Source organism: Syngnathus typhle, linkage group LG14 (assembly GCF_033458585.1).
Source record: "Syngnathus typhle isolate RoL2023-S1 ecotype Sweden linkage group LG14, RoL_Styp_1.0, whole genome shotgun sequence".
In the NCBI taxonomy this organism is placed as follows: Eukaryota; Metazoa; Chordata; class Actinopteri; order Syngnathiformes; family Syngnathidae; genus Syngnathus; species Syngnathus typhle.
The window spans coordinates 9,952,771-9,974,770 of NC_083751.1; the positions used below are offsets into that span (position 1 = coordinate 9,952,771).

The following is a 22,000-nucleotide window of genomic DNA, read 5'->3' on the forward strand; positions in this document are numbered from 1 at the left end:
GTTATTCGATTGAACGCCTCACCACCAAGTGCGCATTCGACCCAATGTGCCAAGATAACGAGAGTAACGATCATACAAAAGGAAGTTAGTAATTTTAGATTTAAAGATCAAGACTAATTTTGACATGGGACACAAGTTTTAAAGGGTAATTGTGACGTGACTCAGTGTTTCTGAAATATACTATTGAGACCCGAAAACCCTAAGGATTGCAACAAGGTACACACTTCAGAAAGCATAATTTATTTTATTGTGAAAGCCATAACAGGATGTGTCCTTAGTGCTCACCGCTAGTTTGACTCTGGTCTGGCCCGAGTTGGACTGGTTGGACTGCGGCGGTTGCGGTTTTGGCCAACATGGAGCGAACCTCTGTGGGATTTACTCGAAACGGATTTTAAAAAGCGCCGGAGAAAATGGCCGAGAGGTGAGTCTTAGCGACGCGTGTTATCGTTGTTTCGTCGATGGAATGAAGAGTGATATTGCCACTGGAGGACAGACGGACGGACGGGCGGCCGGTCGCCGCGTCCGGGCCACCATTTATCAACGTTCTCGCCGAGGAGCTGATGGCAGGTGCGCCAGGCTCGGTGTCGGGTGCTCGCCCACCCTCGTTTAGCTTCGATTGGCAGAGTAGCTGGCGCCCGGGAAGAGGCTGCTGGCAGGCGGCTGCCGGCCGCTGCTTGTATGCACCTGTCGGAGCGAATCGTCCTCACCTCAACGGAATGTCGCTAATGCTAACGGAGGATGCTAACGGAGCATCAGTGCGGGATGAGAAGGAAGAGGAGGAGGCGGCTTCAGCATCCTTATCCTCATCCTCACCGAGGATGGACGGAGTCAGTCTAATGTTGCCTTTCTGACTGTAAATAGTGTGCATTTATGGCGAAATGATCAACTTGGCCACTTTCCTCGACAGATATAACATTTTAGGGGGTTGGGCAAAGTCTTGCATTTTCTTCCAAAATGCAACTTTTCCCAGTCAACTATTGCATTTTATTATCGAACTATTGCAAATGTAGCTGTTGAAAACATCACGTAAAGTTTCAGTGGCCTCACCCTCATCCGGATGATGGATGAAGGGAGACAGCAGGAAGTGCGGTGCACTTCTAATTCCATTGCGACGCCTTACAGGCCCACGTTGCCTACTCCCATTCAGTAAGGAAGGCAGCATGGCGGCTGTTGCTTGCCTATACCTCTCAGTTCGGAGGTTCAGGGCTCAAATCTAGTAACAGGCCGGGCTGTGTGAAGCTTGACTGCAATCTTTGCTTTGTCACTGACAATCAGTTGCTGGTCTATATGTGCCTTAATGTACATTCGACCAGTTCATTCGTGGTTTGTTCACGTCTGCCATGAACTTGGCTGTCGACCAGTTGATTGTTCGTCTTCTGGTGTCTTGCAATTGGCTGGTGACCAGTACAGGGTCTTCCATGTTTCCCACCCAAAAATCCCTACGAAGCAAAGCAAAAAATAAAAACATACTTCTCTTTAAGAAGAGGTCAAATTGACAACTGGATGATGAATCCAGTCTCTCCCACTATATGGCGTATCGGAGAGCTCACATTAGTTGTTGGGAAAAGTGCTCTGAGGTGTGTTCCTAACTTGATGTTCAGCCGTGAATCCGGTGGAACATTTAAAACAAGCCAAATTTGAATGCGGTCTGGTGACCTAGTGCCAAAAAGTGAGCGCACTCCTTTGTTCTGTGGATAGTGAAGATGACACAGAGTAGAGCGTGAGGCTAACTTAGCTTGTTTCTGGCACAGCTGGCACACAGCTAGGCTAGCATGGTTAGCCCTGCTTAATAATTGATGTTGTTGCATTTGTGTGTCGCGGGGATCGTGTAACCTCATTTAAATCACGACAGACGTGCACACTCACATTGAGCTTGGCTGCTTTGAACCAAAATGCAAATTTTGTTGTGTATGCATGTCATGTATGTGTGCGAAGGTGACAGACATACTGAGTTATTATCACAAAATATTACTTGAAGCGCCTCACAGTAATGTAAATGATAAACAGTTGCATGAAGTTTGTCAAAGTTCAACTCGTGAAATTTGCCCAAAACGGCCGCTTTAAAGCAAAATGGCTATCCGCCTGTTCAACTTGATGGTTTGTGGTCTATTTTGGCTTGTTGAAGTGCTGTGTGCTAATCATTGCTAGTAGCTAGCTAGCAGCGGGTGTGCGTATTTTAGTGGGTAGAGTGTGTGTGTGAGTGTTAGCAACCTGAGTGCGTTGGGGGCGGGGGCACTTTCCAACTCTAATAGGATTACGTCTTATTGTATTTGTTGAAATGCTGCTGCTCAGTGTGTGTGTGTGTGTGTGTGTGTGTTTGTGTATGTGTGTGTGTGTGTGTGTGTTTGTTTGTTTTTCCTGTGTATGGTGTTTTCACAAGTGTTTCGATGTGATGCACGTTGCTGTGATGTGTGTGTTGACGTTTGTGTGAATGTGAGTGAATGTATTTCCGATGTGCGTACGTGTATTGATGTGACAAGGTGAGGGAATGTTAACGAGGAGGCAGTTTTAATTAACAGTCGCTTGCTTGTCCCAGTCGGAGAGAGGGAGAGGTTGTGGAAATGAATCCCCGCAGCCATTGTTGTTGTTGTTATTGTGATGAGTGGTAGCGGTAGTAGATCAACACAAGAGGCTGCAGTGGAACACTTTGATTTGGGCACGCACGCACGCACGCACACAACTCAGTGGGGGAAGTAGCGCATATTTCATCAAGCTGCCGTCGTCACACCCAAAAGTGCCTTTTGGATGCTAAAATTTTAATTTGTCAACCTGGCAAGCATTGCTAATTGATGCCAAGCTTGGAATAAAATGACACTTGAATCCAATTTTGTGACAAACAACAACAGTACCAAACATACAGGCACTTTTGTTCATTTGTCTGTGAACCTTTGCATTGTGTGTTAGCATTAAGCTAGTGGACTTTTATGAGGCAAATGTTTTTTTGCCACCATCTCACAGCAGTAACGAGTAACAGTAAGAAAAATCTAAACACTAAAATGTGTGTATTTTAAACAATCCCCAACCGTATTGACAATGGACTGCTATCTTAACACCAATTAACATGGATGTTCTGAACACTGGCATATTCTTTACATAGAACTCCGGCAATTAGTGCTGCACTGATGAGCTCACAGAGGAGTTGACACGTCCTTGTGAATGCGCCACCACTGTAATGTAAATATCAGGTGTGATGGAAGAACGGATGGAAATAGGACGTTCAGCACACGTGAAGGATTTGGTTATGCTGCAGTCTATGTGCGAACGCTTGAAGCAGCAAGGAAGCAGAGCTGCTCATTTTTTGTGTGCGTGTGTGTGTATGCGTGTATGTATGTGTCTGTGTGTGTGTGTGTGTGTGCGTGTGTGATAATGGCTGTGATTGGTCCGTAGGGTGTAGGCTGAAGGGTCAGAGTGGTCAAACAAGCCCACTCAAGTGTTCCGCTTGCTATTCAAAGCCACTCAACCCCCACAATCCGTGTGTGCGTGTGTGTGTCTCTGTGTGTGTGTGCGCACGTGTGCATGCGTGTGTAATAGAGCTGTAAAAGACTCTGGCCGGGCACAATATGTCTCTTGATGACCATCTGGGAGTATGGTGGGGTGTACTGTAGAAAGTGGAAGTAACAAACAAGATAGCACTTTGGTGATTTTTTTCAAATTAACCAGTCTTGGTGGTTTTTAGTTTAGATTTCAAGTCAGGCTTTTGAACTCAAGTTAGGGTGTCAAGTTAAGCTCTAAAGCCAGGATTAAGGTTTTAAGATCGCCCTTGGGTTTCAAATGTTGTTTAGAAACCAAGATTAAGATTTCAAATCACGCTTTCAAGATTGAGTAAAGGTTAAAAGTCAGGGTTGAGGTTTCGAGTTAAGGTTGTAAATTAGGGTTTCAAGCGTTGTTTAAGGTGACAAGGAAAAGGTTTTTCAAGTTATGCTTTTGAGCATTGGTCACAATTTGAAGTCAGAATCTTGTAATGTTGATGTTAGGCGCTGCCTGAATGTTGTGTCTGATGCCGCAATCATGGGATTTCGGCAGCGGGGCGGGATGAGGGGGATGGGGAACGAGTGGGTTGGTGTCACGCTACCTTTGCAGACATGGCACATGTGCAGCAACAGAGGGTCACGCCATGGATGAGGCCACCGTTGCTAGGAAACCGTCTCCCCCGCACTCAACTGATGCGCAGCATCCACTGTGGCACGTGTGTGTGCGTGTGTTTTGTTTAAGGTTAGCTTAGCAATTAGCATAGTTTCTCCGTCTTTCCTTGTCTTCCCTCGGTGAGAGACTCGTTGCCACTCGCTGGTGTGGCACAGAGCTCGCCTCGACCTTTGACTACCGGCGCATAGGTGACATGAGCCCGTCCAGCCCAGCAAAGCTTTTTGGGACTCGGCAATTCGATTCTTAGATAAATTATGCGAGGATTAGCAAGAATGCTAAAACTATGGCATGAAGGTTGCATCTTGGGGAATCCAGTTTGCGGCTGTTCTCGGGGCTCAGAATCATGGACAGTGGCAGCACTGGCTGTCAGGATGGCAAGGATTGGGGGGAGGGGTACCTGATGGACTGGTTGATAGTAACCAGAAAATGACGGAGGGGGCGGGGGCTGGAGGGTGTCACTTGCTGTATCTCTTGATTGGTATTGGCCCTGCAATCCTCACCCCTGTTAGTCAAACAGTGATTGGACGCACCCCGCTCACTGACACGGAAAATCATCAGTGGATGTGGAGCATCCTCGGCATAAAATTGATGGGGCGAAATCAAAGAAAGGATGGCAAATTCATTCTTTCATCGTTCTGCAAGGCTCTGAAGGACCGTGAATCCTTTCCACTTTTAGGTGTGTGCGTATGCATATTCTTATTGCGAATCAAAACAGCAGCATCTAGCAAGGCATCAAAACAATTAAACCAGTTTTGTTCCGTTGCTAATCAAAATAGCAGCACCTGCAGCATTCAGCGTGAAGCCTTGGCGCATGTTCGCTACGAGCGTACAAACTGTTATAATAACGGCCTGTCATGTCACAATCTGTGATCATCATGGTGGCAATTTGAGGGGGGAGAGTTGAAAGCTGGTGAGCTAACAGACGAGCTAGCATGTGCACACGCGAGGTGTCCGCTAGCTGCCGTCGCGGAGGACATCTGTGCGGGCACACTCGCTGTTAATGAGTGTACGCACTCATCAAATGCTGTGAAATCAGCTGATGCTGACTCACACGCAGGCGTAGCGTGACGGCGGCTAGCCAGTGCCGTTCGAGTGTTGGGAAAGAGCAGCTCCTGCATTTAACATGAGCCGGCTCGCAAATGGACGGAGCGGCAATCAATGTTTAATTAGCCGCACATAGTTTATTAGTCTCGCTGCGTGTGTGTGCATGTCACATGACATCTGCTTGACGGATACAAGTGTATTACTCTGATACGAGAGAAGAAAACTGCCCTTTAAGGGCCTTGTTTTTGTCTAACTGCGCCTGGGTGGAGTTTGGGGGCGTTTGCGCCATTGTGGGAGTGAACACAGTTCGAATATTATAAAATAATAATAAGATGGATTCCCCGGCATTTTACACACCCAGGCATCCATCTTCCGTCAACAAGAAAATCCAACAAAAAAGCTCAGTTCAGTAGAGCGTCACGTGAGTCACGTGTTGTGCGTTAATCAGAGACTTTAAGAAAACGTGTTTTACAGCTCTTCAGTAAAAGATGAGGGGGTACAAAAGCCTTTGTGGCCATGTTTTGCGGCGCGGCACGGCAGGGGGCCGACTGGCACCTCCCAAGTTTTCAGCTCCCGGCTTTCCCGGAGGCCGCTTTAGTGTTGGCAAGATTCCAGATGAGCTCAGGACGCTCACCGGGAATGACGCAGGAATCCACGGAGAGGAGATGCGCTCAGCTTTGAGCGGCTGCGACAGAATGAGTGGAATGCCGCCACCCGCCAGATGGCGGGGGAGGAGCCCAGCGCCTCTCCTCAGAATAACTCACATTCCTTCCTTCCTTCCTTCCTTCCTTCCTTCCTTCCTTCCTTCCTTCCTTCCTTCCTTCCTTCCTTCCTTCCTTCCTTCCTTCCTTCCTTCCTTCCTTCCTTCCTTCCTTCCTTCCTTCCTTCCTTCCTTCCTTCCTTCCTTCCTTCCTTCCTTCCTTCCTTCCTCCCTCCCATGGATGAATCCACTATCACATCAGACAGTGTCTAAAAGCGTTTTGCTTCAACCATTGTTTTCATATTCCTTAAACTATGTTGTGGAAATTGGGACTCTGAAACTGAATTGAAATGTTATATGCCATATAATATATGGTATGACAGTATTTTTATTAGATTTTTGGAAGTTGATCACAAGATATCAATTATTGTTTGAAAAATATGTAATGAACATTTGTCACATTTTTTCTAATTTAGTTACACACAAATGCTGCCATTTTGCTTCGTCACTGATAACACCGGAACTTTTGTTGGGAAAGAAATCTGTAGAGGATGAAGTTTTCCGTCTAATTTGCAACATCTTCTGTATTTAATCTGAGATTACAATCTGGTGAATTTGCTTACTTGAGCAAAACCGAGCGGCGAGCACTTGAAAGCCATGAAAGAAAAACTGAAAGACGCACACACACACACACACACACACACACACACACACACACACACACACACACACACACACACACACACACAAAGGAATGCAAAGTAAGCAAGACAAATGTTACATTCAGGGACATAAAGCGGCTGGCCAGGGGCCACGAGAAGATGGCGGCTCTCTTGGTAAACACACTTCAAGCCTCTTTGGATGCGCTCGGAAGCTCTCACTTCACAAAAACAGCTCAAAAAAAAGAATAAAAAGCTTATTGTCCGATCTCACAAGCTTGACTTGTACTGACCAAAACGAAGAAAACGAGCTTTTTGCCCACCAGCAAAATACAATTTTATCAAGTCGTATAAGCCCTTTTAACATTTAGTTGTTTAGGCATAAATTCTTGAACATGAGCTACTTTAGCGTGTGGCAGTTGTATGATGTCACTAGCGCCGGGCAGCAAGATGGCTGACGCCTCGCAGCCCTTGGCCGACGTTTGTAGTCGCTCCGATTGTCTTTGTCGACGTGCGTTAGTCTGACAGACGCCAGCTTTCAGTTGACAACCCCGTCCTGCCATTCCATACATCATCTTACTTCCATGCTTCTACTAATATGACCTGAAAAATGTTCTTCAATGTCCGTTCATTTTGCTCAGAATAGGAACCTGGGGAAAAAGAGACACGGCACGGGGGTAGAAAAACGTCAGCTTGAGCAGACTGCGTGAAAGGGGTGATCGTGTCAATCGTCAGTTTTTCGTTGGTGAATATTTCATCCCACGCCGTGGGCTGAAAGTGGGTCACTTGGACTGCAAAGGCGTGAAGCAATTACGGCCAATTAATCCTCCCGTCGCACCAGCGGAGTTCTACTTAACGGCCCCCTCCTGCTCCATTTGACACGGCGGGACTGTGACAGTGGCTGTTTACAAAGACACACTTTTTTGTTTTAATTTACCAATTTCATGTGTTTACAAGTTTTCTTTCTCTTCCTCTCTTAAACATTTAATCTCAATGGCTGAGAATAGCATAGCCACATGCTAACGGAGTTGAGCTGACCGAGACTACCCGTTTGTGTGCCGCCAGGTTGGAGTGGGTGGAGATCATCGAGCCGCGCACGCGCGAGCGCATGTACGCCAACCTACTGACGGGCGAGTGCGTGTGGGACCCGCCGCCGGGTGTGCGCATCAAGCGCACGGGCGATAACCAGTGGTGGGAGCTGTTTGACCCCAACACCTCGCGCTTCTACTACTACAATGCTTCCACGCAGCGCACCGTCTGGCACCGCCCGCAAGGTTGCGACATCATCCCGCTGGCTAAACTGCAGACGCTCAAGCAGCACACCGACGCCGCCAGCCCCCGCCACGCCGCCGCCGGGGGGGCCGAAGGGGCGTCGGCCGACAACAGTCCGGGACGCAACAGCGGGGTCAGCCGGGAAGGGAGCACCTCATCCTCCCTGGATCAGGAAGGGACTGACAAACAGGTCGGGAAGGACGAAGCAGAGCGGTGAGTGAGGGCGGGGGCCGACCGTTACGCAACATCTCAGGCTCATCTCGGAAAATTTTGAGTTTATAAGCGGAAAGTCTGCTTCCCAAAAGGCCTGCTGAGGCTCTGAAAATGTGCTGGGCCTTCAAAAGATCCCAAGCGCCTTTGAAGGCTTCTCTTGTTTGTTGTCACATTCTCACGCTCACGCCATTCAGCGAGCATTCGGCGCCCGCTCGCTTCAGAGGTGCCAAAGTGCCAGGTGACCGATCAATTTCACACTAGGGTCCTCCTGTGGTTGTCAGCGGTGTTGGATAAACGAGACCGATGCCAAGTGAGGAGCTGGCTCGCTGGCTGGCTCGCTGGGTGCCAGTGAAACGCTTGCCTGATTAAAGTTTCAACATGAACTCGACGAACTTTGGCTAATTAAACACTTGCCGCTTTTCATTTTTTTATTGATTGACTTGAAGTCTCTCGCTCTCCCCTGAATGTGTCTCATCCCTTTTGTATTTTCTCATTGATTCCTTTCTCCTTTCCTCCTCCTCCTATCTTGTCGTCCCCTCTCCCGGCCTCAGCACGTCCCCGTTCAGATGGAACACAGGTACCAAGGAGCGCATGCTGATCAAGGTGACGGACCGCGAGCCCAGCTTCCTGTCCCACCAGGGGAACGGTTACTCGCCGTGCGACCCGCCCACGCCGGGCGGGGGCACGGCGGCGCGAAGCCGGCGTTCCTCCGGGGGCGGCAACCCAGCACCCTCGGAACCCGACGCCTCCCCGGTCCCGTATCCCGAGCGCCGGCATTCTCCCTTTCTGAAGCGCGCCGAGCTGGGCGGCACCCAACGACGCTCCTCGGCCGAGTCGCAGCCGTCGTCGCCCCGCTACGCCTACGAGCCACCGCTCTACGAGCCACCGCTCTACGAGGAGCCGCCCTCCGAGTACCAACCGCCGCCCATCTATGAGGAGCCGCCCTCCGACATCCATCTGTCCGAATCGTCCTTCTACGGCGCCGGGAAGTCGCCCGCCCGCAAGACCTCGGTGCCCCTCTACCACTCTCCCAAGCAGTCCCCTTACGGCCAGCTGGTTCTGACCCGACAGAAATGTCCAGACAAGACGCAAAGTCTGGAGTACAGTCCAGTGGGGAAGGAATACGTCAAGCAGCTGGTGTATGTGGAACAGTCGTCCTCTAGCCCTCGCTTCAAGACGGCCGACCGCCTGCTGCGTTACGGCACCACGGGAGGCTACGGCGGCTCCTACGGGGGCTCCTACACCCTGCAGCACAGTCAGTCGCTGATCCGAGACCCCCGCCTGCTGCTGGACTACAGCGGCGAGGGGGGCCAGAGGCTGCTCTACGAGGATTCCGTATCCTGGTCGTCCAGCCAAACTCACTCTTTGTCTACGTCCTCCGCCGGAGCCTTCTCCCCCGGCGGAAACCGCAAGCGCAAAAGCCGGAAGCCGTCGCTCCCCCAGGAGTTGGCTCGCTGCGCCGCCCCTGATGGGGACTTTGGGGGCACGGCGTCGGAGGCCATGCTGGCGCAGGCCCGCCTGGCGTGGGAGGCGCAGCAGGTGATGAAGCAACGCAGCAGCTGGGACTCTGGCCAGGGCGGCGCCCAGAGCTCCAAGGACGGCTACGAGAGCGACGGCGCCGTGCCGCCCCCGCTGCCGGGGCCGGTGGTGAGGGCTTTTAGCGAGGACGAAGCCCTGGCGCAAAGCGATGGACACCTCTGGAAGAGAAGCACCTTCGAGCGTCTCGGATTCCCTCAGGCCCTGCTGGAGAAAAGTCTCTCCATGCAAACCAGCCTGGCCTCACCCGAGACTTATCTCCATCCCTCACAGGTACTCCTTCCCTCACGGGACTTGGCAAAGTAAATAGTATTTGTAATTGGTTAGCCGCCTCCCAGATACCCGCTGGAAAATTTAACTTAACATTTTGCCCTTCTTCTCGTCTCAGTCGGAGGACCTAGGAGCCTGCGCCCAGTTTGAGGCCAGCCGCAATGCCAGGAACATGATGCCGAGCGCCAGCTGCGGCGTCTTCCCGGAATTCACCCTGAGAAAACCGTCCTCCGAGACCGACATCGAGAACTGGGCGTCCAAGCACTTCAACAAACACACGCAGGTGCACAGACGCTAGCTTTAATGCTCACTTACCGCTCTTAACGTCATAGTAATCCAGTCATGCGATGAATTGTCAGGGTCTGTTCAGGAGAAAGGTGTCCATCGCCAACATGCTGGCGTGGAGCAGCGAGCCCATCAAGAAGCCCATGATCGTCACTTCGGACCGCAGCGTCAAGAAGGAAGCGGTGGACATCTTCAAGCTCATCCAGACCTACATGGGGGATCGCCGCACCAAAGCCGACCCCCTCAACGTAGCCCTGGAGGTCTAAGGACTTTTAGTACACAGCAGTGCCCTCTTCAGGCGTGGTTGGCAACCACAGAAAATCTAACGGATTGTCTTAGTGGCCTTTTTTTTTTCCCCTCTAGGTGGTGGTCCGCGGATGGAGTAACCAGGGACTCCGTGATGAGCTCTACATCCAGCTGTGCCGGCAGACCACGGAGAACTTCCGCTACGACAGTCTGGAGCGTGGCTGGGAGCTAATGGCCATCTGCCTGGCGTTCTTCCCGCCCACGCCGCGCTTCCACAACTACCTTGAGGGCTACATCTGCAGACACATGGACCCTCTCAACGACACCAAGGGTTTGTACACACCTAAGTCTAGTCTTATTATTTAGCTGTGATTTTTTGACAACCTTATTTTTCTATATGATGGTCAAAATATTACAAACAGCTGTGTAAATAAGAATTAATTTATGAAAGTTATTAAATAAGTCCTGTGTGTTGTTTTCTTCAGGAGTAGCTATTAGCAGCTATGCTAAACATTGCTACAGGAAGCTAACCAAGGCGGCACTGACCGGCGCTAAGAAGGTACCGTTGAGACCCCGTCCAGTTCAATCCAATCTAGTCCAGTCACGTGTGTCCACGTTCGTTCTCAGGGTCTTCAGAAGCCCTGTCTGGAAGAGATCCAGCATGCCCGCAACGCCATCTTCAGCCCGTCCATGTTTGGCTCTTCCCTGGAGGAGGTCATGGCCCTGCAGAGGGAGCGCTACCCGGACCACCAGTTGCCCTGGGTTCAGACCCGCCTGTCCGAGGAGGTCTTGGGCCTCAACGGGGACCAGATGGAGGGCATCTTCAGGTCAGAAACCCCGTTTCTATCTCAATAAATTCGAAGGTGAACCAACAATTTGAGTCAGACAAGCTACATTATACCGCCAAGGCTTTCTATTGCAAAATAAGAAATAAACATAAAATAGTCATATAGCTCCATCCAAAAAGTCAAGTTTTCCTTGTGTGTCCAGGGTTCCAGGAGACATTGATGAGGTGAACGCGCTCAAGCTGCAAGTGGACCAGTGGAAGATCCCAACGGGACTGGAGGACCCTCACATTCCAGGTCAGCACTCACATCCGCCCCCTCCAGCATAAAGGATTCATAGCAAGAAAATGTTTTTGTTTTTTTTACCGATATTACTTTTCATTTAATTGCATGCCACGCGTGCACATCCGCAGCATCACTTCTGAAGTTTTGGTACCGCGAGCTAGAGGAGCCACTCATCCCACACGAGTTCTACGACGAGTGCGTCAAGAACTACGACAACGCAGAGGCCGCTGTCCAAGTAGTGCTGGGACTGCCGCACATCAACAAACTGGTGCTATGCTACCTCATTCGCTTCCTGCAGGTACGAACACAGCACCAGCGCAAGGACAGGAATATTCCATCGGAATAGTCAAATAATTAAGCAGATATGAAAACTTGTTTTTGTAAAGAATTGAATTGTGACAGTATTTAATGAAATTAAAGAAGTTAAAATTGTATTTGTCAAAGAAAATAATCTATACAATTTTACAATTTCTATAAATTTACTATAATTAAGTTCTGAAAGTATATAAAGAATTGAATCGAGCAATTCATGGCAACACAGGTGTTCGCGCAGCCGTCCAATGTGTCGGTGACCAAGATGGACGTGAACAACCTGGCCATGGTGATGGCGCCCAACTGCTTGCGTTGCCAGTCGGACGACCCGCGCGTCATCTTCGAGAACACGCGCAAGGAAATGTCCTTCATCAGGCTCCTCATCCACACGCTGGACACCAGCTTCATGGACACCATCCTATAACCCCACCCCACACATACACACACCCTAAAAGAAAAAAAGAAGGTGGCATGACCCACACCCCTGCGGTTCTCCGCGTGCCTTTATGGAAAGCCCCTCCAGCAATTTCTCCATGTCCTTTATATACTTTGTCCTCACTAGGAAGACAATTCAGTGCACTAGTAGTACAGCTGTAGCTTTTAAAAAGAAATAACTGTAAAAAACAACACAAGTCACAGTCGTTCTACTAGTGCTCCGAATGCTCTTATTCAGCTAGACCAAGAGAGCACTACCACATGGACACCAAACTAGATATCAAGGATGGAGCCATCTTACGATCTTAGTATCAGTATGCCAACTGAGGCACGAGAAATGAAGAAACTTTAGCGTCAACTTAACCATCTTACGAGTGAGGACAAAGCACATACCCGACTAGTACATGGACCTCGAGCTGGGTGTGAAGACTATGGAGCAAATCCTGAAAGATCTTTCCATATGCCTTCACAGTTGCAAGACCAGGATACCCTCATTGATGCCGTTGCGACTCGCCACTGATTTGTGAATGTGTCTTTTGGTTTACTTATTTCACACCGTGACACTAATGTGCTTCTAAAAAAAAGAGGAAAAAAAAGACAACGCTGCAACGTCCAAGCCCCTTTCGCGCAGCACCACAAGTGCCGACACTTTTACGGGTACGAAGGTGGTGAAGTTTCACATCCGACACCACTTCTGCCCTATTTGTGTCAAAAGCGATTGTCAGCGCCCGACGACAGCGTAATCATTCACGGTGGGATCAATCCCAGAAAATTCATTTGAAATTACATTGGTGCCTTGAGATACAAGAGACCCAACAATTTTGGGCTTTATCTTGCAAGCAGAAAGTTGAAATCTGAGGACGGACCTTGACATCAACACAGTTCACGCATCCAGACAATAATTACATGTATTGAAAACTGCAGTAACTTGACTTTAGCCTAATGCTAACAGACAATTGGAAATATCTTAAGACGGGCTACTGAAAATATAATACATAAGTAGAAATTGTTTATCCTCTGCACTCTAACTTACTATGAAACACTTGTAGTAGTAACAGTCTTCTTCGATTGTGTCTGCATAACAGTATTATACTACCCTCCAGTGGCCACATTGCACACTAACTAGAAGCTGCAATCAAACTCCTATTTTGTTTTTCGGTAAGTACAATAGAGCTTATTTGCCCACGTCGTTATCTCAAGGTGCCATTGTATTCAAAGCAAATCTTAATCATATAAAAATGTTACTATGAAGATTCAAAGGTTTGGGAAGCCGACCGAATTTTTTTAACCTGCTCTTTTTTGAAACTTGTAATTTATTTCTTATTTATTTGATGCCTTCTTACGTGTTGTACGCGTGTCAGACGAATGTGTGTGATGTACATTAAGCGTGTACAGACTAAAAAAAAGTTGACCTATAGCGAGTGATGTGAACGTTAACATGAAACAAACAAGCTTAAGTTTTTAAAGACATGGTAAATTTTCTCACGTTGATGGAAGTTTACGAGTCTATTTAAAGGCGTCCTTGTGGGCGTGGCCGAGCCGCGCAGTCAATCAGCATGCACACAGAGTGACATTGAAGCAGATTGTTTCCTGTTCCAGGTGTAAAAGAAAACCCAAGTTCTTTTTATATTGGACGAGGGGGTTTTCTATTCTTGTGATGAGGAGGAGGAAGAGTGAGGAATATCAGTGTTTGTCACTTGTCACTTACAGTCAAGACTGAACGTGTTCCTTTTTGCTTTAATAAACGACTCAAAGTGGCTTCGTCTTGGCTCGCAACATACAATGCGTGTTTTGGCAGGTCACCACTTTTCGTCAGACTTGAAACATTTTATTGCCACTCCCGACTGAAATGTATTAAGTATTATTAAGTTTATTAAAGACAAATACGTAAACTGCCTCACAACTGCAAGTTTAGCTTGAGGCTAACATAATGGAAAATATCAGTATGTGCTAACGAAATATCAGTATGTGCTAACGGTTAACATTGATTGTTGCAGTTTTAGAACAACTGGATATTTGAACACAAATAGTGGCACAGAACATGTAAAGAACGTAACAGGCACATGATCTTTATCCTCCAACTACGGAGCAATGTAATCCTGCGTCTGACAGGAAATGTAAATAATTTAAATACGTGTAATACACTGTCATTGCGTGGCCGTGGTGGGAACATCACGTTGAGGGAAAGCAGTTGTCAATTGCAATTAAGAAACAGTCGAATGAAATGGTTGTTTTTAATGTCGCTTAGCCAAGAGCACCCGTAATTCCCGGAGGTCAGGGCCTTGCTCTGAAAATTCACCAACACTGGTCTACACATTTGAATTGAGATACTATATTTATGCCTTTTGATGCCGATTTCAAAAATGTAAAAAAAAAAAAAAGAGGCTGACCGGTATAGTTAAATAAGATAAGTACAGGTATTACTGTAACGCAGTGCTTCTCAAATAGTGGGGCGCGCCCCCCTTGGGGGGCGCGGTGCTAATCCTGGGGGGGCGCGTGTGACCCTGGGGAACAGGCTTTTTTTTTGGCAGTACTAGAATAAAGTGTAATTGCGCGTTTACTACAGCAGGGGGCAGTGGCGCTCTCATTGTTACTTCTGTCACGTTTGCGACAGTGCAACATTTTACGACTTACAAGACAAGTTAGGATAGTCACGGTGGGGAGGGGGGGCGCGAATAGTTTTCTTCTTGCTAGGGGGGGGCGTAACAGAAAATAATTGAGAAGCACTGGGTTAAATAAAGGTTAACCTAAAAAAAAAAAAAAAAAGTGAACCCTGAACTTTGAACCCGCGGTGACCCCGCGGTGACCCCGTGGTGACCCCGTGGTGACCCCGTGGTGACCCCTGGGTGACCTTTGAACCCTGAACTTTCAACTCTAGTTAAAAATCGAAAATGTGCACATGACCCCGTGAACTTTGAACCGACCTTTGACCCCTGGGTGAACTTTGAACCGTAACCCTTTGACCTTTGACCCCTAGCTAATTACGTTTTTTTTTTTTTTTTTTAAACCGGCATAGCAGAACGATCCATGGTCTTCAGATGCCGCGCTGTCGCCATCTCCTGGTCAGTTAGTGAAATGCTTTTGCTGATGTTTTTTTTTCTCTCAATTAAAACAAATCAATTAGCCAGTTGGTTTTCTTTATTTAATATCTATTATCAGACAAAACCAAATTGTGAATCAGTCACCTAGGCTATAGCAGAACAAACAATCCATGGTCTTCAGATGCCACGCTGTCGCCATCTCCTGGTCAGCTAGTGAAATGCTTTTGCTGTTTTTTTTCCCTCTCAATTAAAACAAATCAATCAGCCAGTTGGCTTTCTTTATTTAATATCTGATATCAGACAAAACCAAATTGTGAATCAGTCACCTAGGCTATAGCAGAACAAACAATCCATGGTCTTCAGATGCCACGCTGTCGCCATCTCCTGGTCAGCTAGTGAAATGCTTTTGCTGTTTTTTTCCCCTCTCAATTAAAACAAATCAATCAGCCAGTTGGTTTTCTATATTTAATATCTGATATCAGACAAAACCAAATTGTGAATCAGTCACCTAGGCTATAGCAGAACAAACAATCCATGGTCTTCAGATGCCACGCTGTCGCCATCTCCTGGTCAGCTAGTGAAATGCTTTTGCTGTTTTTTTTTCCTCTCAATTAAAACAAATCAATCAGCCAGTTGGTTTTCTTTATTTAATCTCTGATAGACAAAACCAAATTGTGAATCAGTCACCTAGGCCAGTGCTTCTCAAATAGTGGGGCGCGCCCCCCAAGGGGGGCGCGCCCCACTATTTGCTATTCCTGGGGGGGCGCGTGTGACCCTGGGGAACAGGCTTTTTTTTTGGCAGTACTAGAATAAAACGTAATTGCGCGTTTACTACAGCAGGGGGCAGTGGCGCTCTCATTGTTACTTCTGTCACGTTTGCGACAGTGCAACATTTTACGACTTACAAGACAAGTTAGGATAGTCACGGTGGGGAGGGGGGGCGCGAATAGTTTTCTTCTTGCTAGGGGGGGGCGTAACAGAAAATAATTGAGAAGCACTGCTGTAACGCTACCGGCACAAGTTCAAGTTTGTGAAACACTGCTGATTAATGTACGTGATAATACAAAAATGGGCTTTTATTTGGGGATAAAAAAAACAACACTGACAAAAAAATGTACAAGCAGAAATAAATCCAAGTCAAACAACACCCCTTTGGTCCTCATGGGAGCGCTGGTGGAAGACGAAGGAGATGGTGGCGGCGTCCCAGCAAGCCTTCAGCACTTGGTCCCTTAGGCCCTTCTTGTCCCAGCAGTGGTGCCACTGGGACAGGTCGCTGGTGCAGTCCAACTCTGGCGCAGGCGGCCGCACTTGGATGCCGTTGACGCAGCGCCGACAGCGGAACCTGCGAAGTGGCTTCAAGTCACGCGTCTGATGCCGTTTGCCATTTGTTTGACAGGTAACTGCTGTTTGGTGGAGGCTTACAATTACCCTGTATTCACAGTATGTTAGCATTAAGCTACAGATGTTTAATTGATGGTTGTTTAGAATATTTTAGTGGTAAAAAAATAACATACCAAACAATATAACTTTTCTTTCCTCATTTCAGTTCTACAGTTAAGTGAGAGTGACAAAGAAAATTCAAACAAGCTCGCTTCGCTTCTTTGGAGAACTGCGTGAGCAAGTCTGAAGTGAGTAAGGTGACATGATTTCTTTTGATTTGAAACAGAAAACATCTAAACTGTGTTGGTCTTAGCAGATGTCTAACTGCAAAAGCTCGGAAACGTGATCGCATGCCGGCCCTATAAGGCAGAAAAGCAAATTCTTACTTGTCGTGCGTGTCACTAGCCGTCTCTCCGTTGAGTGCAAAGAGCTCGCGGAGTTCCCCGAGCGAAAAGTGTCGCTCCACGTCCTGTTCTTCGTCCACCACGCAGCTGCTCAGTGCCTTCTTGTGCGCCTGCCGTTGCAGGATTTTCTCCTCGATGGTTCCCGTCTGCGGATGCATGGGGCAGGATCACGTACAAAACATCGGAACTCAAGATGGTCGTCGCTCGCCCGTCGACTCACCGACAGCAGCCTGTAGATGAAGCACGTCTTCTTCTGGCCATCCCTCCACACCCGCGCCATGGCTTGCTCGTCGTTGGCCGGGTTCCAGTCGGGATCAAACATCACCAGGCGGTTGGCGCCGATCAGGTTCAAACCGCAGCCCCCCGCCTTGCTGCTCAGCATGAAGATGAACTCTGGGTTCTGAAACAAGAAGCGGTTGAATTGAAACCATGAAAATGGCGAGATGCATCTTCAAGGATTTTTAACTTACGTCAGGACTGTTGAATCTCTCCACAATCTTGGCCCTCTTCTTGATGGACATGGTGCCATCCAGTCGTACGTAGGGATACCTTCTGGAGTGGCACAGCCTCTCAAAGATGTCCAATGTTTGCGTGTAGTTGGAGACCAGCACTACTTTGTCGCTGGTGGTGGTCCTTGTCACGGCCAGGATCAAGTCCAGGACCAACATTTTGCCTGGAATGACAGCAAGTACATGGCATCACTTGTGCCGACGTTCGCGCCGGCATCGTCTTACCTGACAGCTGCGGCTCCACACTTTTAACGGAGTAGCCGGCTGGGAAAAGATCCAGAGTGCCTTGGAAACCTTCCTCTCCCTGCAAGCACTTGTCATGGATGAGAGCTGGGTCTGACAAGAGTGGACATGTGAGGGAAGAGCCACATTTGAAGGTCTCATAGCCAAATACAGTGCTGCTTTGAGATAAGACTCGAATGAATTCTGAGACCTACGAGTGTCAAGGAAATCTTACGATTGCACAGTTTCTTGAGCGAGGTGATGGACGACAGGGAGGAGACGTTAATCTTGCCCGTCTGCAGTGCCTCCATGGGCTTGGCCTGCGTCAGAAAGTGTTTGTAGAGCGCCGTCTGCAGCGGCGTTAGCCTGTTGCGAGACAACGCATTTGCGCCATTAGCAGTTCAAGTCAAGAAAGGTCTCAGACGTTTGAGCCAGAAAAGTCCCAAATTGTAAAATTAGTGGGGCAAATTACACCTACTTGCAGCAGACCACCTGCTCGATCTTCACAGGCAAATATTTGGACAGGATGTCGGAGGTTCTCCTGATTAAACACCTGAAAAAAAACAGCACTCAAGGCCACTTTCACCCCAAAGCGGAGGGGGGGGGGAGAGACCTGTTGACGATGGCAATGAGCTCCTTGAGTTTGTCCTCTCCCTCCTGTCGTTCTTTATCGCTAGCGTCGGCGTCACGACCCTTCAGGATGGGCAGCTCGAATCGCTTCTTGAACTCCTGAGCGGTACCTGATGTAACGGAAAACATTTTGGATAGCATTACAACAGCTCCTCAAAACTCTGTCTGGCCCAGCCATGCACGCGAGCGCTAACCCAAGATGCCGGCGTTGACAAAGTGCACCAGGCTGAAGTACTCCAGCAGGTCGTTCTGGATGGGTGTGCCCGATATCAGCACCCTCCTCTGGGCACGCATGGCGTTCAGGGCTTGGTACGTCTGGTTGTCGGAGTTCTTGAGCCGGTGGCCCTGCGTGCAAATGAGACTGTGTGTGCTGCGCCGTTGACCGCGCCGCAAAGGTCAGCGTTGCGAGTCAAGCGGCCTGCAAATACCTCATCGCAGATGATAAGTCCCACTTGGCCTTTGTGCAGAACCTCAGCGTGCAGCCGGAAGGTCTCATAGGAGATGATGAGAATCGGCGTTGGTGCACGAAGCCCACGCTGCGAGATGAAGTTCACTAGGAAAGACGACCGACGTGCAGTAACGACGCATGACGTACGCGGTCGAGCCACGCCGCAGCGCCCGATTGCTCACCGAGCTGTCTGTCAATGTTGTCCTTGGAGCCTCCGTCGATGGCCAGGGGCGCAACACGCGCTCCCAGCCATTTGGACACCTCGTTGTACCAGTTGCGCACCAGACTGGAGGGCGACACCACAATGGCCTTGTCGATCTCAGGCTTGGCGTCGGCGCTCTGGCGCAGCAGCGTCCACACCAGCGCGATGCACTGCAGGGTCTTGCCCAGGCCCATCTCGTCGGCCATGATGCAGCCGAACGAGCCGGGGATGCGGCGCCCCGTAACGCAGTCCCACAGGAACCTGACGCCCTAGAATTCGGTTACTGACATTAGGGCCCTGGGCCTATTTCATATTTGCCCTTTTAAGAATAATCATTGGTCAGTTTTACCGATTAAACACTGAAACATTCTTTTTCACGAAACAGACAGAGTGACATCCAAGTGGCGTTTATGTATAACGTGGAGCTTACCTCTCTTTGGTGAGGTCTGAGCACCTTCCCTAAGACAGGGTCCACAACCACATGGACAGGACTTTTGTCCCTGGACAAGACAACAAGACAAAAGAAAAAAGAGTGACAAAGTGAACCAGATAGCATGTGGATTCATGTTGGCCGTGTAACTGTCAGAGTGCTCCTACTTGTCTATTTTGAGCAGCTCGTGGGCGCTCAGCGTCTCGGGCTCAAACAGAACCAGGGCATCGTCCGCAAAAGGGTCGTGAAGCGCCCGCCTCACTCCGGCTCGCTTCAGGCCCAGCGTCCGGATGCCCAGCGGGCCTGTTACGGGGGGTGAACAATGGAAAAGCTTCAGGTTATGTTCTTGATTAAAGCTCTGTCTGAGGACCACTAGTAGCATCATGCTAACAGCTAAAGCTAATAATACAGAGTCAGATCCACAAGTACACAATTGTAACCCTTCATACCCAACTGGACATTACCCTTGCCCCCTTAAAAACTTGTGTTGGTCAAAATCTCACCTGTGTAATTTGGGATGGGAACTTTAAATGGCTTGGAGAGGATCCGACGAATAAACTCCTCCTGCAGATACACGATTTCCATCAGGTGATGAGGCAGTTAGACACAAGCAAATGCCACGCCTTCACACATGCTTACGTGTTTGTTGCTGTCCGGGCATGCGGGGCCAACGCTGAGCTGTGTCAGGGGCCTCCTGAACAGAGACACGGGACTTGGTTGCGTCGCTTGGCTCCCTATAGCTCTTTTTTTCTTCTGTTGACAGCAGCACAGTACACCTGTCAATCACTCAGCACAATCACCCAACATTAAAAGCAACACGAATAAATATGAAACCAGACAAACTACAGCGGCATCGTCGTGCCAAGGAACTGTGTTGAAGTCGATTGAGGAGCTTCATTAACAGAAACGTTGTATTGTGCTGCCAACTTGTGGCAACTATGTGTAATTATAAATACTTGCAGGATTTCATTAAGGTGGATGTTTGATTAGTAATGTTGCCATTTTAGAAAAACTCAAGTACATTCACTCTTAGCTGGTAATTCAACAAATTAACTGACCGTCGCACACGTCCAGTCTTGGTCATCCTCACTGTCGGCTTGCTTTCGTTTGGCGACCTGACTGGGAGCCCAACTCCTCCTCTGGGTGGTGACAAGACAATAGATGCAAAACAAAATATGTCAATTTACAGGAGACTTTTAATGCCAATGAAACAAGCTCCATTTTATTTCTGACCATGTTCACTCTGTTGTCGTCGCGTTTCGGCCCAAAATTAGCCTGCTAACATCCTTGCCAGCGCATCGACGAGCTTCCAAGGAGATGTTTTGCTCTTGAAATCAAAGTGTGACTTGACTTAAAAAAGAATATTTAACTATATGTACATCGTCGACTACTATACAAAAACCGACGACAGTGCTGAGCGCTCGATTCCTCCTCTCTCAAACTGCGCGCTAAACAACTACGGCAAGCGCAAAGCTGAAAAAACACGCTATTTTAATTACTTAAATAAAAGTAACAATTACGCTAGAGTGTACTCACTCAACTAATATGGTTTACTTTAATTGAGACAAAGAGTCCGGCGAATCAGTTTTCTCCACATCAGAGGCGATGAGATTAATATTAATCTCATATGGTTCATCCCATAAACCCCACCACCCCTTGCCAAAATCAAAATGGTACGTCCGGGGTGTGACGTGTTTAGTAAACCAGAAAGTTGAAGCAAAGAAATACATTGCGTAATTCTTATATTCTTTCCACTTCCGTGGTAAATCAGTTGCTATTATCAAATATGTGTCTTATTTTAACTTGGTTTTCAACAGACACCTGGACAGTCTGTTGTTATTTCAAGAATTTTTTTTGCGCTTCCCTAAATAAAGAAATATTTCAGATGTTGCGAGCGATTATTTGAACAAAATCAACCGTGTAACCAAGGAATTTAACTTTTATTTTGGCGTACACCTGTTATAGCCTATTTGTAAATCTTTTTAGCGTAATTTCCGGATGTGGTAAAGCGAACGTGGGCGGCGGCGTGGTTGGTTTGTGAAGATGATGCTTGTTAATGGTCTCGCGTCTCAGCGCATCCAAAATTAAACGGCGTGTTGAAAAGCCGTCACTTTGAAGAACGCTTGGCTCACGTCTATATTTGTCCTGGCATCCCACAACACCATGTCGGCGTGTAAACGAGGCTACTGGGGCGTGCCCCTCCTAGTGAGTGTGTGTTTGCGTGCGCGGGGGGATGCAATGTGCGTGTGTGGGTGTGTGGACATGTCAATGGCATGTTTATTGTTTACCCTGACCTTGGCGGCAACATTTTACCGCCGTCAGGAAAAGCAGGGAACAAGTTTGAAAAATGCTTTTTGACTCTGGGATGGCAAGCTGATCAAGCAAAAGTTGCTCTACGTAAACACGTGTTGGGACACACACTTCTGGCTCTACTGTCACCTTTGAAATTAGAAAACTGCAGTTCTGTTTACTGTACCTTATGTACATTATATATACGGTAGAAACTCTGACATCTAACGTCGACAGGTTCGAACAAATCAGAGTTCGAA

At 48.2% G+C, this 22,000-nt stretch overlaps 2 protein-coding genes across 2 annotated transcripts; one reads left to right on the forward strand and one right to left on the reverse strand.

Annotated features, from left to right (window-relative positions):
* The first annotated feature begins 296 nt into the window (after positions 1 to 296).
* On the forward strand, positions 297 to 13,943 carry arhgap39 (Rho GTPase activating protein 39). The gene is made up of 11 exons (XM_061298390.1): positions 297 to 421; positions 7,612 to 8,031; positions 8,583 to 9,840; positions 9,956 to 10,120; positions 10,197 to 10,382; positions 10,486 to 10,699; positions 10,854 to 10,927; positions 10,996 to 11,195; positions 11,359 to 11,450; positions 11,567 to 11,736; positions 11,980 to 13,943. Exons 1-11 carry the CDS (start codon positions 411 to 413, stop codon positions 12,172 to 12,174), a joined length of 2,985 nt encoding a protein of 994 aa, XP_061154374.1. The 5' UTR covers positions 297 to 410; the 3' UTR covers positions 12,175 to 13,943.
* A 2,344-nt stretch (positions 13,944 to 16,287) lies between these two features.
* Positions 16,288 to 21,063, reverse strand: rad54l (RAD54 like). The gene is made up of 17 exons (XM_061298208.1): positions 20,685 to 21,063; positions 20,510 to 20,590; positions 20,091 to 20,204; positions 19,955 to 20,015; positions 19,619 to 19,754; positions 19,452 to 19,521; positions 19,002 to 19,290; positions 18,800 to 18,924; positions 18,566 to 18,716; positions 18,355 to 18,481; positions 18,220 to 18,294; positions 17,977 to 18,107; positions 17,745 to 17,855; positions 17,481 to 17,683; positions 17,231 to 17,410; positions 16,993 to 17,156; positions 16,288 to 16,568 (listed from the first exon to the last, which is right to left on the reverse strand). The coding sequence occupies exons 1-17, from the start codon at positions 20,685 to 20,687 to the stop codon at positions 16,364 to 16,366; spliced, it is 2,226 nt and encodes a 741-aa protein (XP_061154192.1). The 5' UTR covers positions 20,688 to 21,063; the 3' UTR covers positions 16,288 to 16,363.
* Positions 21,064 to 22,000: the final 937 nt, after the last annotated feature.